The following is a 12,229-nucleotide window of genomic DNA, read 5'->3' as shown; positions in this document are numbered from 1 at the left end:
GTACTATATATTTTATATGTATATACTCTGACATAGCATACATGCTGATACATATAGAATAGTGTATATACATATTCATATATATGAATGTGCATATACACATATATATTCACACATATATACATTATTATATATGTACATATATACATAAAACACAACAAATATTTGTTCCCCAAAATAGAATTATACCTTCATTTTTACACCCACAATAATAACACTTCCAAGAAGATTAATAGCTGTTTAAAGACTGGAGGTAAAAACATGAGGTTTGATGACATCTTTTTTTAATATGTTATTGTCAACTCACCTCACAAACTGTGGCATAGGTATCATTCTGCATAGAAAAAAAAAGAAATAATAAATACTTATAATTCTTAAAGTTGTAAATAATTTTAATGATGCTTAGCTGTACATTTCTTCCAAATTAATTTCTTGTCCCACCATTAATAACCAACAAAAAACAAAAAGGATCCCAGAGCTGGACCTTCTGTCCAGGCAGGTCATTGTATGCATGGCTCTAAAAATCATGTAATTTGCATAATTAGTAAAAATGGAAGTGTATGATGTCTGCAAGAAAATCTCAGTCAACTAAGAGAGAATCTGTGAACAGATTAGGGAATGAATGAGTGTCTGCAGAGGTCTAAGGGGAACAAACTGAAATGAAAATCATCACACATAGCTCTGGATAGCAAAGGCCAGCAGGTTCTTATGCTCAGACTGACTGCTCCATCAATAACTCTGCTTTTTGAATTCTTGCCTGACAACAAATAGTACTTCCCATTCATTCATTTGGCAAGTATTGATGATGGAACAACTACTTTGTAGTAGTGAGTGCAGAGAATACAGTCTGAAAACTGTCCTCCCCAGATCAAGCTTATATACTGGAGAAAAAATATTAAACATACACCTAGACAAAAATAATTACATAAGTTGCAATTTGTGAGAAGTGTATGGCAGTTACCAAGTCCAGAGGACAAATGCTCCTCTTTTTAATCACTTCCACTATATGAGGCCCACAGCTTCAAATATGGGAATGGACAAAATAATTCCTGTAACAGAAGCCTAAATAAGAAAGACTGTAAGGAATATATATATATATATATATATATATATATATATATATACACACACACACACACACACACACACATATATATATATATATATATATAGAGAGAGAGAGAGAGAGAGTTTAGTGTCCTTATTTAAACTTTGCTGCCATAATCTACTCATTAATATAAAATAATATTAGTATTACCCAACATTATTATGATTCATACTGATTTAACCTCTGACATGAACACCTAAACAAATGAACCCAGTTTTAAATGACGAAATTCCTATCCATGATATCAGAATACTTATAATATGTCAGTAACCATCCTTCAAAGAAAGATTGTATTATTATCCTAATCAAGCTGTGAGAAAAGTAAAGAATGAAGGGATTAAGTGCCTTAATTAAGTTACACACTAAATGACAAATCCAAGTTAAATGAAAAAAGTTTCTGAGATCAATTTCTTAAATGAAGTGGACCTCTGGATTAGATTGCTATGCTACCATGTTTTCTACAAAGAAATTTTGAACATGATCTAGTGCCCTCCTATCCAAAATGTGGTTTGGGGACCACTAGTGTCTCATCACCTAGAAACTTGTTACAAGTGCAGAATCTCAGGCCCCACCCCTGAACTACTGAATCAGAATTTGCCTTTTAGTATACTGTATACTAAATACCTTTTAGTATTACAGTATACTGGAATCTTGAGCATTAAACTTTGAGAAGCACAGGGATAGAAAATGTAATAAATACCTAACATTCTACTAAAATGTCTTTATAGTAGAGCAACTGGGCATCCCTGGTTTGCATCAACCTTCCTTAGATGATACATTTATAATGCTGATCTCAGCTTTTTTCCCCATTACTACTTATTACTCAGGATGTCATGCTTTTTCTTTAGGGTTAAGAAAACTAGCTGGAAATGGCAATGCAAATGGGAATCCTCTTAGACAACTTTTCTCTAAAGGGAGACATCAATATCAAAATTAAAAGATAGCTAATACTTACACACTTTAAAGCACAGTTTTCCTGTTCTACAGAGTTCCAAAAATGACATCCTTGGATGCACTGCAAGAGACAATAACAGATGATAATGACTGAAGAAATGTGACTTTTTCTTGTCATCTGGAAATGCATAGTAACAAAAAGTATCTCCCATGTTTTGGAAACAAAACTACTAAGAGGTTGAGGCCTCCAAAGGATCAGGACCTTTTGGATTCTAATTAGAGCTGTAGATACAGACAGACTAGGGCTTGATGTGGCAGCAGGTTGCCGAGGGGAGTTAAACCCTGGGCAGGCCCTGACCCAGGAAGCACCCAACCTTCCAGAACATACTGTCCACTGGCAACAGGTGGAGTCCAGGGAAGCGTGGCATCAAGTATAGCCTGGGTCCACAGGCCATTCTCACTTAGCAAGCGAAACCCAACACTAGGGACACAGCAAAAGGTGACATGCTAAAACCTAGTAGGTAGACCATTTAGGAAGTCAGCTGCCTACTTGCTAGCTTGTCTTCCACAGCTGCCCTGCAAACATCTTCCCACAGCTGCCCTGACCTCCTGTTGGGCTGATTTGGCACAATTTTTCTTACTTGCTCTTTCCGTACTTGTGACTATATTGGTCATTCCTTCCACAGGTCACATGTGGATAACCACCAAATTAATAACTGCTCCTCTCTAACTCCAGATCCACATATCCACTTGCTCTTTTGGACATTTCTACTTGAGTCCCTGCAAACACCTCAAATGAGCATATGAAACATTAATTTCCTTGTTTTCCACCCTCATCTCTTCTCTTTCTCCTGTGTTTCTTGTAACATGTCCCCAATTTAATGAGTTGTTTGAGCCAGGAATCAGGGCTCCTTCTCCTCTCATGCACTATCCCCCATCCTCATAGACAAGCCATCACCAAGTCCTACTGACTCATCTAGTCATTAACTGAAATCCATCCAGGTTCCTCACTCACTGCCCTGATTTTCTGCTTTGCCTTTCACCACTTGCCAAATGCCTCATGAACTTGTTTCCCTATTTAGAGTGATCTTTTTAAAACTAAACCTGGTCACAACCTTTGCTTACCTTGAATTCTGTCTCTCCATTATTTTGTGGATTAAGGCCAAGTTACCAAGAATGATATACAGCGCCCTTCATGACCTGGCCTCACCTAACTTGCCAGTTTTCCTCCTCCACATCCCTCCCATTCCATACACATTGCATTTTTCAAACAAACTGAAAAACTTTTACTGTTCTGAACAAGTTAAGCTGTTTTGCACCTTTGTTCCTTGAAAAAAAAAATCCCTTTTATTGATATGCCTTTCCTTCATCTTCTAAAAATCTCTTCCTCTTTCTAATTTCAGTTTAAAGGTCTTGCAGGGAATTACAGAGCCTTTTTCTTTTTTCTTTTTTTCCTTGTATGTAATCCTTTAACACCCATCCACCCACACCCATACAATACATCACTATTCTGGTTCTCAGATGCTGTCTGGCCATGGTTTTATATATGTCTCAAAAGGTTGAGGATCCTCTTAAAAAAGAGACTGTTTTATTCCGTAAATCTCTGCTACCTAACTCTGTGCCTGTTTCAGACCAATACTTTGAGTCACTAAACATTTGTTTATGTTATGGTTTGGATGAGGTGTCCCCCAAAAGCTCACGTGTGAGACAGTGCAAGAAGGTTCAGAGGAGAAATGATTGGGTTGTGAGTGCCTTAACACAATCAGTGCGTTAATCCCTTGGTAGGTATTAACTTATTGGTAACTAAAGTATTAGGGTGTGGCTGAAGGAGGTGGGAAAGGGGCATGGCTTTGGGGTATACATTTGTATTTGGTGAGTGGAGTCTTTCTCTGTTTTCTGATCACCAGGATGTAAGCTGTTTCTCTCCACATTCCTGTCCCCCCACACACCCTTTTCCTATAAAATGTAATTTTAGAAGAAACATTGGAGACTGTCTAGCCCAACTCTCTCAAACAATACATAGTAAAACTAAATCTTAGAAATAGTAAGCAAATTATCCAAAACCATGCAGCTACACAGAATCAAAAATCACAATCTTGGGTTACTCCAGTGCTTTTTCCATCTTAACACACTTCATTTTTAAACAAATTCCATAATCCGGACTCCTCACTATTTCCATTGATCACTTTTTAGCAGGGATATTATTAATGGTTTGAATGCAAAGTGTCCTCCAAAAGCTCATGTGTGAGACAATGCAAGAAAGTTTAGAGAAGAAATGATTGGGTTGTGAGAGCCTTAACCCAATCAGTGAGTTAATCCCCTGGTAAGTATTAACTGAGTGGTAACTGAAGTAGTAGGGTGTGGCTGGAGGAGGTGGGAATTGGGGAGTGGCTTTGGGGTATATATTTGTATCTGGCAAGTAGAGTCTCTGCTTTCTAATGTGAGCTGCTTGCCTCTGTCACACTCTCCTACCATGATGTTCAGCCTCACTTTAAGCCCCAAGAAATGGAGGCAGCCTTCTATGGACTAAGACCTCGGAAGCCCTCAAATAAACTTTTTCTCCTATATAACTGTGCTGCTCAGATCCTTTTAGTCACAGCAGTGAGAAAGCAGACTAAAACCGACAGGTAAATGAGATTTTATTTAGTAATTATCCTTATTGTCACAAAACCTGATCGTTGTTCCTGTTATATTAACACAAACAGGGTGAAGCTCTTGACAAGGGAAACCATTACTCACTGGTTCACTCAGGTTGTATGGTGTGCCAATGTCAAGCTGCCTTGCCTGAAATAGAGAAGGAGGTGGTAAGTACCAGTATCAATTGGGCTCAGCATAACAAACTGCACCTTTTTTTATTTAAAAAAAAACATCCTGGAATCATCGTATTGCCTCCTCATTGTTTTCTAACTGTAAGTAGAGAAACCAAATGTTTCCAAGTCATTAAATCCATCATGAAACTAGATAAAATGCTTCTACAAATTATAGATAGAATGCCTAAGTGTTCTGCAGGAACTACCAAGGTGGGAGTGAGTGTGACTCTAAAGAGTGGTGAAAGATGATGAAGAGAGTCTCATAGAGACTCAAGTAATTCGAGGGTTAGTCAATTAATCAAGTCAGATGAATTATTCTCAGATTTTTCTTTTTTCAATTACTCATTAAAAAGCAGAAAAAATACAAATTCATAATGTCATACAAGTTATGTTTATTTCTCACAATTTTCAATTTTTAATAAGAGAAGTTTCAATGGGACAAAATAAAAGGAATATGCAATAAAGGGGAGGGTCTCCAAATTTCTCATCCTTTCCTGGTCATTATTTGAATGGAGTCCTTCATCAGTAGAAAATTGGCAAAGCAGGGAAATGGATGGCACTAGAGCAGATTATGCTAAGTGAAGCTAGCCAATCCCTAAAAAACAAATGCCAAATGTCTTCTTTGATATAAGGAGAGCAACTAAGAACAGAGCAGGGAGGAAGAGCATGAGAAGAAGATTAACATTAAACAGGGATGAGAGGTGGAAGGGAAAGGGAGAGAGAAAGGAAATTGCATGGAAATGGAAGGAGACCCTCATCGTTATACAAAATTACATATAAGAGGAAGTGAGAAGAAAGTGGAAAAAAAACACAAGGGAGAGAAATGAAGTACAGTAGATGGGGTAGAGAGAGAAGATGGGAGGGGAGGGGGGATAGTAGAGGATAGGAAAGGCAGCAGAATGCAACAGACACTAGTATGGCAGTATGTAAAAACGTGGATGTGTAACCGATGTGATTCTGCAATCTATATACGGGGGAAAATTGGGAGTTCATACCCACTTGAATCAAATGTATGAAATATGATATGTCAAGAGCTTTGTAATGTTTTGAACAACTAATAATAAAAAAATTTTTAAATTAAACATAAAAAAAAGAAAATTGGCAAAGGATGGCTGTACTGAGCCCATGATAATGAGATAATACCTGAATAGTGTCACATGGAAATGGACTAATTTTCAATCATAAAATCAATCATATGCTCCACTGATTCACTCAGAATCAGAGATAGAGGCAACCTAAGTAAATATTTCTAGTAATTCTAGTTGGTACCTATCAGAGCCTCCTCTTAAAGCTTTGATTATATGAACCACTGAATTGGAGAAGTGATTAATCCAGCAAGGTACATGGCATCTGTCCTTGGCTGACCCAATACTACAAACAAGATACGTCACAGGAGATGACAGAAAATCCCAAGGAGGTTCTGGAGGTGGCTTAAGTATCTGATGAGGCCTTAGAACAGCCTGTGTTGTTCAAAGGAACAATAGAAGATATTCCATCACTAACTTCACTGAATACTCTCCTCCTTTCCATCCATTTTGCTCTCACTTTATCCCCAATGCCAAGAACAGTGCAGGAGGGATGACAGATTGTCAATAAATACCTGAGGAAGGAATAAATCCATGAATTCATGTGGTCTCCCACTTCATAATGCTCCAGAAATCCCTTGGAAGCATTATTCCATGGCCTAGCATTATCTGGGTTAAATTCAAAAGTAATCAGACACAGAAACCAGAAAAAATAAAGGTTGTCTTTTTTCCCCTCTCATTTGATACGTGAATAAGATTTCTCTAAACTCTATTCCCTATCCACTTATATTTTGGGGGAAAGAAGAAGTTTGCTTATATATTTTTTATTTTCATAAGATCTAAATAATAATAACATTTTGTTTTTAGAAAGGACTAAACGATTAATCTTTTAACCAAGTGTTTAATAATACCTTGCTTCCACAAATTTGTTCAAAGCAAAGTTTTGATTCCCCTTTATATGACTCAATCTCAATTATATAAACTCAATTGAAAGACAATGAGTTCCTAATTAAATTTTTTTCCAATCTCTTTCAAAATATACATTAGTTCATGAAAGCAAAAAAGTAGATGATGGGTAGTCTTTGTGTTGTGTTTTAAACAATAAAACAACAGAGATATTTCTTGGCCAACATAAAGTCACATTGTAACAGTAATGAGTTTTTCTGGTACTTATGGAGATTAAATTTAATGGGCTGAATGGAGTGCCTGTCAGGCAGTATTGGAAAAGGTGTCTTCATGAGTCAGGTGTATAAATTTCCAAAGGAACATGTTTTGTCACATCTTCCCTATTTTCCACTCATTTTCCATTCCTCTCCTCATAATCATCATAGCAAACATTTATTGAATTATTCCAGTGTTCCAGAAACTCTTATAGGAGTTTTACACTAAATCTTACTCAGCCATCTCAACAACCCTATAGGCGGATGCTAGAATTAGTCCCATTTTAGAGCTGTGGCACAGGGGGGTTTAGTAAACTGCCAGAGCAAAGTTTTGAAAAGGGCAGGTAGATTGCCTACAAAGCCTGTGCTTCTCATGAATGTACAAGCCCTCCTACACTTAGCACCAAATTCATATTTCTCTCTTTGGACCTTAGGATCTCCCAGCAATTTACCTTAGTTCCAATGACTCCAATTATCTGTCTCAAAGAGATAAACTCAGGCCCACTTCTCAGACCCTTTTAACTTAACATCCACTTATTGGCACAAGCATTTCTGTTCTGCCCACCTCAGTTGAAAATAATCTCATTCTTTGATTCCTATCCTAATAAACAGAACAGAGCAGAATGATCTGCATTTTCATCCCACATATTATACTTGCTCTCAATAAGGAATTTTAAACTGAGTGTTCTCATCTGACACACGAATAGGATTATATATTATTCATAAAGTTCTGTGAAAATTTGATTAAACAATATGTTAATTTTTATTGTACAGAGCAGGTCTTAGAATTCTATTATTAATATTATGTGCAAACTTGCTATAAAGAGCCCTTTGCATACATATCTTTGGTTAGTTATGCAATAATCCCATTAGATAAATCTCTTGAGATGCAGGTTTGAAGGTATATTTTCACTTTCGATTTTATTATTAGTTAACTCATCCCACTGTTTTCTAGATATTTATCAATGTACATCCCAACCAATAGTACATGTAAATGCCAGCTTTCTCATACTTTTGCCAAATGTAAATGATTTTATCTTTGCCAACCTGATGAAGGAATTAAAAATTCATTTTTACATTGCAATTCTGTGAAATGTGAGTATCTATCACTCAATTTTTAGCTATCCATACCTCTTCCTTTTTGAAGAAGCTATTCAAGTTCTGAACTTATTTTACACAGTTTTTATGTATTTTAAGATTGGTAAAATTTTATTTATAATAATAATAATAAATAAACTTAATTTTTTAATAATTTATGTAATATCTTTTTTTCATCCTTTTTTTTATATACCAGTTCCAGGGATTGAACCCAGGGACACTTAACCACTAAGCCACATCCTCAGCCCTTTTTATTTTTTTATTTTGAGACAGGGTCTTGTTAAGTTGCTTAGGCCTTGCTAAGTTGCTGAGACTGGCCTTGAACTTGTGCTCCTTCTGCCTTACTCAGCCTCCGGAGCCACTGGGATTACAGATGAATGCCACCATGTCAGGCTCTTTTTTTCACTTTTTGCCTTTGGTTGTATTGTATTCTGTTTATTGTCAAATAGTTTGAATTTAAATAGTTAATTTTATTGATAACATCTTTTAGGGAGACTGGATTTTTTTAAATCAGGCTTTTCAAAGCATTCCCATTCCAAAATTATAGAAACATTCAGCCCTATTTTCTTCTAATATTTTAGTGGGACAAATGAGGTTTTTATTTGTTATTTGTCTGTGTGTATTTCAATCACATCCTTTGCGTAATTACTTCCTAGAATTTATTTGAATCTGATAGTAATGTAGGTATTTATTTTTTATTAAAAATAGATGGTGCCTTCTTGGCTTGAATTCTCATCTTTATCATATTCCACACTCCCTTATAAGAAATGGACTTATTTCTGGAATATATTCCATTTTATGGTCCAGTCTATTCTTATGTCAATATAAACTGTACTAATATCTGGACGCTTGATAGAAGTTTTGGATTATGGTTTTGTTCCATTACACTGTTTTAATTTTACATTTTGATGTACAAGAAAGATAATGATATTTGTACATGATTTTTTAAAACCAGACAACTCTCTGTGTCCTATGGTTCCTAATAATCTCTCAGTTGATTTTGGAAGATTCCTTTGGAATTTTAGAATAAAATAAAAAAGTTATTATCATCATCCTCCAATATTTTAAAACCTACGATATAACCTATTTGTAGTAGCTTTTAGCTGTCTAGTGTTGGAAGCCTTAATATCTTAACATGCCGTAACTTCCAATAGGGCAGAAATTGCATAATCTTTTTATAATCCCAAGTGGACTTACCACAGAGCTGACTGTACATAGATACCCAGGAAATTTTATTGGATTGAACTGATACTTCCAACTGAACACTTCTCAACATAGTTCCTTAGTTGCTGGGATTTATCACTCAAAAAAAGGATTGTATTGCCAAAGATTAGAAAATTGTGATTAAACAAATCCTTTATACTGTGCCCTACAGATCTACTAAAAGGGTGGAACAAATGCACTTCCTCAAATTATGTGACCATTAATTTTGTTTATTATTTTCTTTTTTATCAAGAATCTCCCATACTGGTTTTCTGAAGAACATTACTTATTTATTCTGCTGCAGATGGCATATGGAATTCAAGCATACTTGCCAGTTAATATACTCAACTAACACGTATAGATCCCTTAAATAATGTAAACACCCATTTTCAAGCACCAGAACTCAGACTTGTGCATTTTATGTGGTGCTGAGGATTGAACTCAGCACCTTGCCTATGCTAGGTGAGTGCTCATGAGCCACAACCCCAGCCACTTGCCCAGCAATTCTAACATCCTCTTGTTCAAGACTGTTTCTTCATTAAATCAAAAAATGCTTCAATATCAAGAATCACTCAGTGAAATCAAGGATGACCTTACAGCAAACATCCCTGTTAAGAGAATGGCCCAGGACATAATAAGCCACACAGCCTCTGCCCTGATCCAGGGCTTATGCTCACATTCAACCCTCCAAGTCCTGGGTGGGCGGCCCTGATCAGATTATTCTTATCACAGTCTCTGGTCAAATTGGCAGGCTGTGTCTCTCCTGCTGTCCCCCACCTCATCAGCTGTGCCATTCCTGTAGGTGGGGAGCGGAAGGCAGCTCAATAAAGGAACAAGCTGTCCACTCTCATAGCCAAAACCTGACCCAAGCAGCCCACACAGAAAGACAAGAATAAATACAACTAAACCAAACCAAACATGGAGCCCACAGTGCTGAAGAGTCACAATTCGATCCATTAGCAGGGAAATTAACAAATTAGAGTGATACTCAGGGTTTAGGGGGAAACTCATAATACAATGTGAAATGAAAAGGCCTGGTGCAAACCGTGTGTAGAATTGTATGTAAATATATATTTGAGGATATATTTGGGAGAAAACACTAAAAATACAATTAGAGGTTAATAGTAGTGTGATTATATGGTTCTTCCCCCTTCTCCATTTCTTTACCTTAAAAGTATTTTACAACATATACATAATCTTATTATAACCAGAAAATCATTTTAGAGATAAAACAATTAGTAATTCCATGCTTCTATTGTTTTCTTTGTTTTCGTTATTGTTGTTTTGCAGTACTAGGACCAAAGCTAGGACCTTGCACCTGCTAGTGAAACACTGTATCCCTGAGCTACATCCCCAGCCCAGCCATGCTTCCATTTTTAAGTTTGGATTACAATTATAAAAAACTGAAGTCAATATTCAACATTAAAGGCAATGAGATCTTCAGCAAAGATTTCTATAAAACATGGATCTATTTTTAAAATGCTATTATCTATAGTAAGCTTAAGTGGTGCTTTAAACTATAATTTAAATCAAACTAAAAGTGTGTAACATGAGTTTCTTTTTTAATCTGCCACAGAATTCTATCTCTAATGTTAGCATAATAGTGATGACCATATTTAGTATTTCATTATTTTTAAATATATGACAATGTATCATATGTAAGCTCTCATGCTATTTCCTTGGTCTTTAGATAGGAAAGAACATCTTTCTTTAGCCAGCAAATACTTGATTTTTAAAGATGATTCCATGATTGTTTAAGGCACAACTAAATTGCAACTGAAAAATATGATGCAACATATGCAGAAGGTATAGAAGGTGTAAAAAACAAGAAATAAGAAAACAAATTTCCATATGAAAAAAATTCATTAATTAAAAGTTACTTATGCACAGCCAGAAATAAGAGAATTTACAAATAATTTTTTCTTTTGAAGTGAAGTGTTTTACATGGCATCTGCATCTGCTTCTGTCATCCAGCTCCCTGTACTGTGATCCACCCATGATACAAATATTACTGTTACTGCAGAACTAGAAAATTTACACTGTGGCCAAACCCCTTCATATTTAAGACAAATATGAATCATATTGTGATCAATTAAATGAAATATTTTTAAAGTGTGCAAAATTAAGCATCCACTTAAGCCTCATTTTCCCAATTCCCCCCTAAAATCTATAACCAGAAGACAAAGAAACAAAATTATCTGACTTATCCTCTACAATCGTGAATACTCCTGACTTAGTTCAGGGGGAAAAAAAAGAAAAAAAAAAAACCTACCTTTCCTTGTTACCACTTCTCATGAGAAAAGTTCTCATAAAAAGAAAACTGTTCTATCAATTGTAACAAGTGGAACTCATATTCCAGTTCCTGCAAAGACAAATCTGCGATTGTTGAAACTTACCAGGCTGGATACACACGACTTCAGGCAGCTGTTTAAAACTGTACACTGCACCACAGAAATCCATATGCAGCCAAGAGTCACAGAATTGATAAATTTCAGGATAAGCCAGTGAATGTTCTTCATCACTTCACCAGTGGAGGATTTTTAGATGGCTGGTCTTCTGATTTTCTCCATTTTGCTATATGAATTCTTTAGGCTTCATCACTTCAATTGAAAGAGTGGCTAGTGGATTTTTTTGTTGTTGTTTTACAACGTTCGAGTATCTTTGCCTTTTTGAAATAATATTTCGACCCTATAGTTTAGACCTTTGAATCCTAGATAGCTTGTAACAATCACATAGCAGCTATTTCATGACTTAGCTTCCTTTTACTCCCATAAGGAAAGTCACTCACCGACTAAAAGGTTAGACCTCAGCGCTTCTCATGGAAAGTAAACAAAGCAGAAAACGTAAATTGCGTGTTGGCAAGCTTGTGACACTTGCACAGTCTGAAAGTAGAAGGCTCCCATGGATCATCCACCACTATACTTCTTTGAG

The 12,229-nt window shown here is 36.0% G+C and overlaps 1 protein-coding gene across 3 annotated transcripts in view; it reads right to left on the bottom strand.

Moving 5' to 3' along the window:
• The window catches only part of Ros1 (ROS proto-oncogene 1, receptor tyrosine kinase), a 125,531-nt gene extending 113,714 nt beyond the window's left edge, over positions 1-11,817 (bottom strand). For 2 of the 3 annotated variants that reach the window (XM_076859793.2, XM_076859794.2), the window contains exons 1-4: positions 11,695-11,817; positions 4,742-4,786; positions 2,064-2,123; positions 308-334 (exon numbers count right to left, since the gene is read on the bottom strand). In XM_076859793.2, the coding sequence (XP_076715908.2) occupies positions 308-334; positions 2,064-2,123; positions 4,742-4,786; positions 11,695-11,817 (255 nt within the window). The remainder of the gene's footprint in view (positions 1-307; positions 335-2,063; positions 2,124-4,741; positions 4,787-11,694) is intronic. The other variant, XM_076859792.2, reaches the window with a different exon arrangement.
• Between the last annotated feature and the right edge of the window lie 412 nt (positions 11,818-12,229).

The sequence above is a fragment of the Callospermophilus lateralis genome, chromosome 6 (genome assembly GCF_048772815.1).
Source record: "Callospermophilus lateralis isolate mCalLat2 chromosome 6, mCalLat2.hap1, whole genome shotgun sequence".
Lineage (NCBI taxonomy): Eukaryota > Metazoa > Chordata > Mammalia > Rodentia > Sciuridae > Callospermophilus > Callospermophilus lateralis.
Note: the sequence above shows the minus strand (reverse complement) of the source record. Positions and strands in the feature narration are given on the sequence as shown.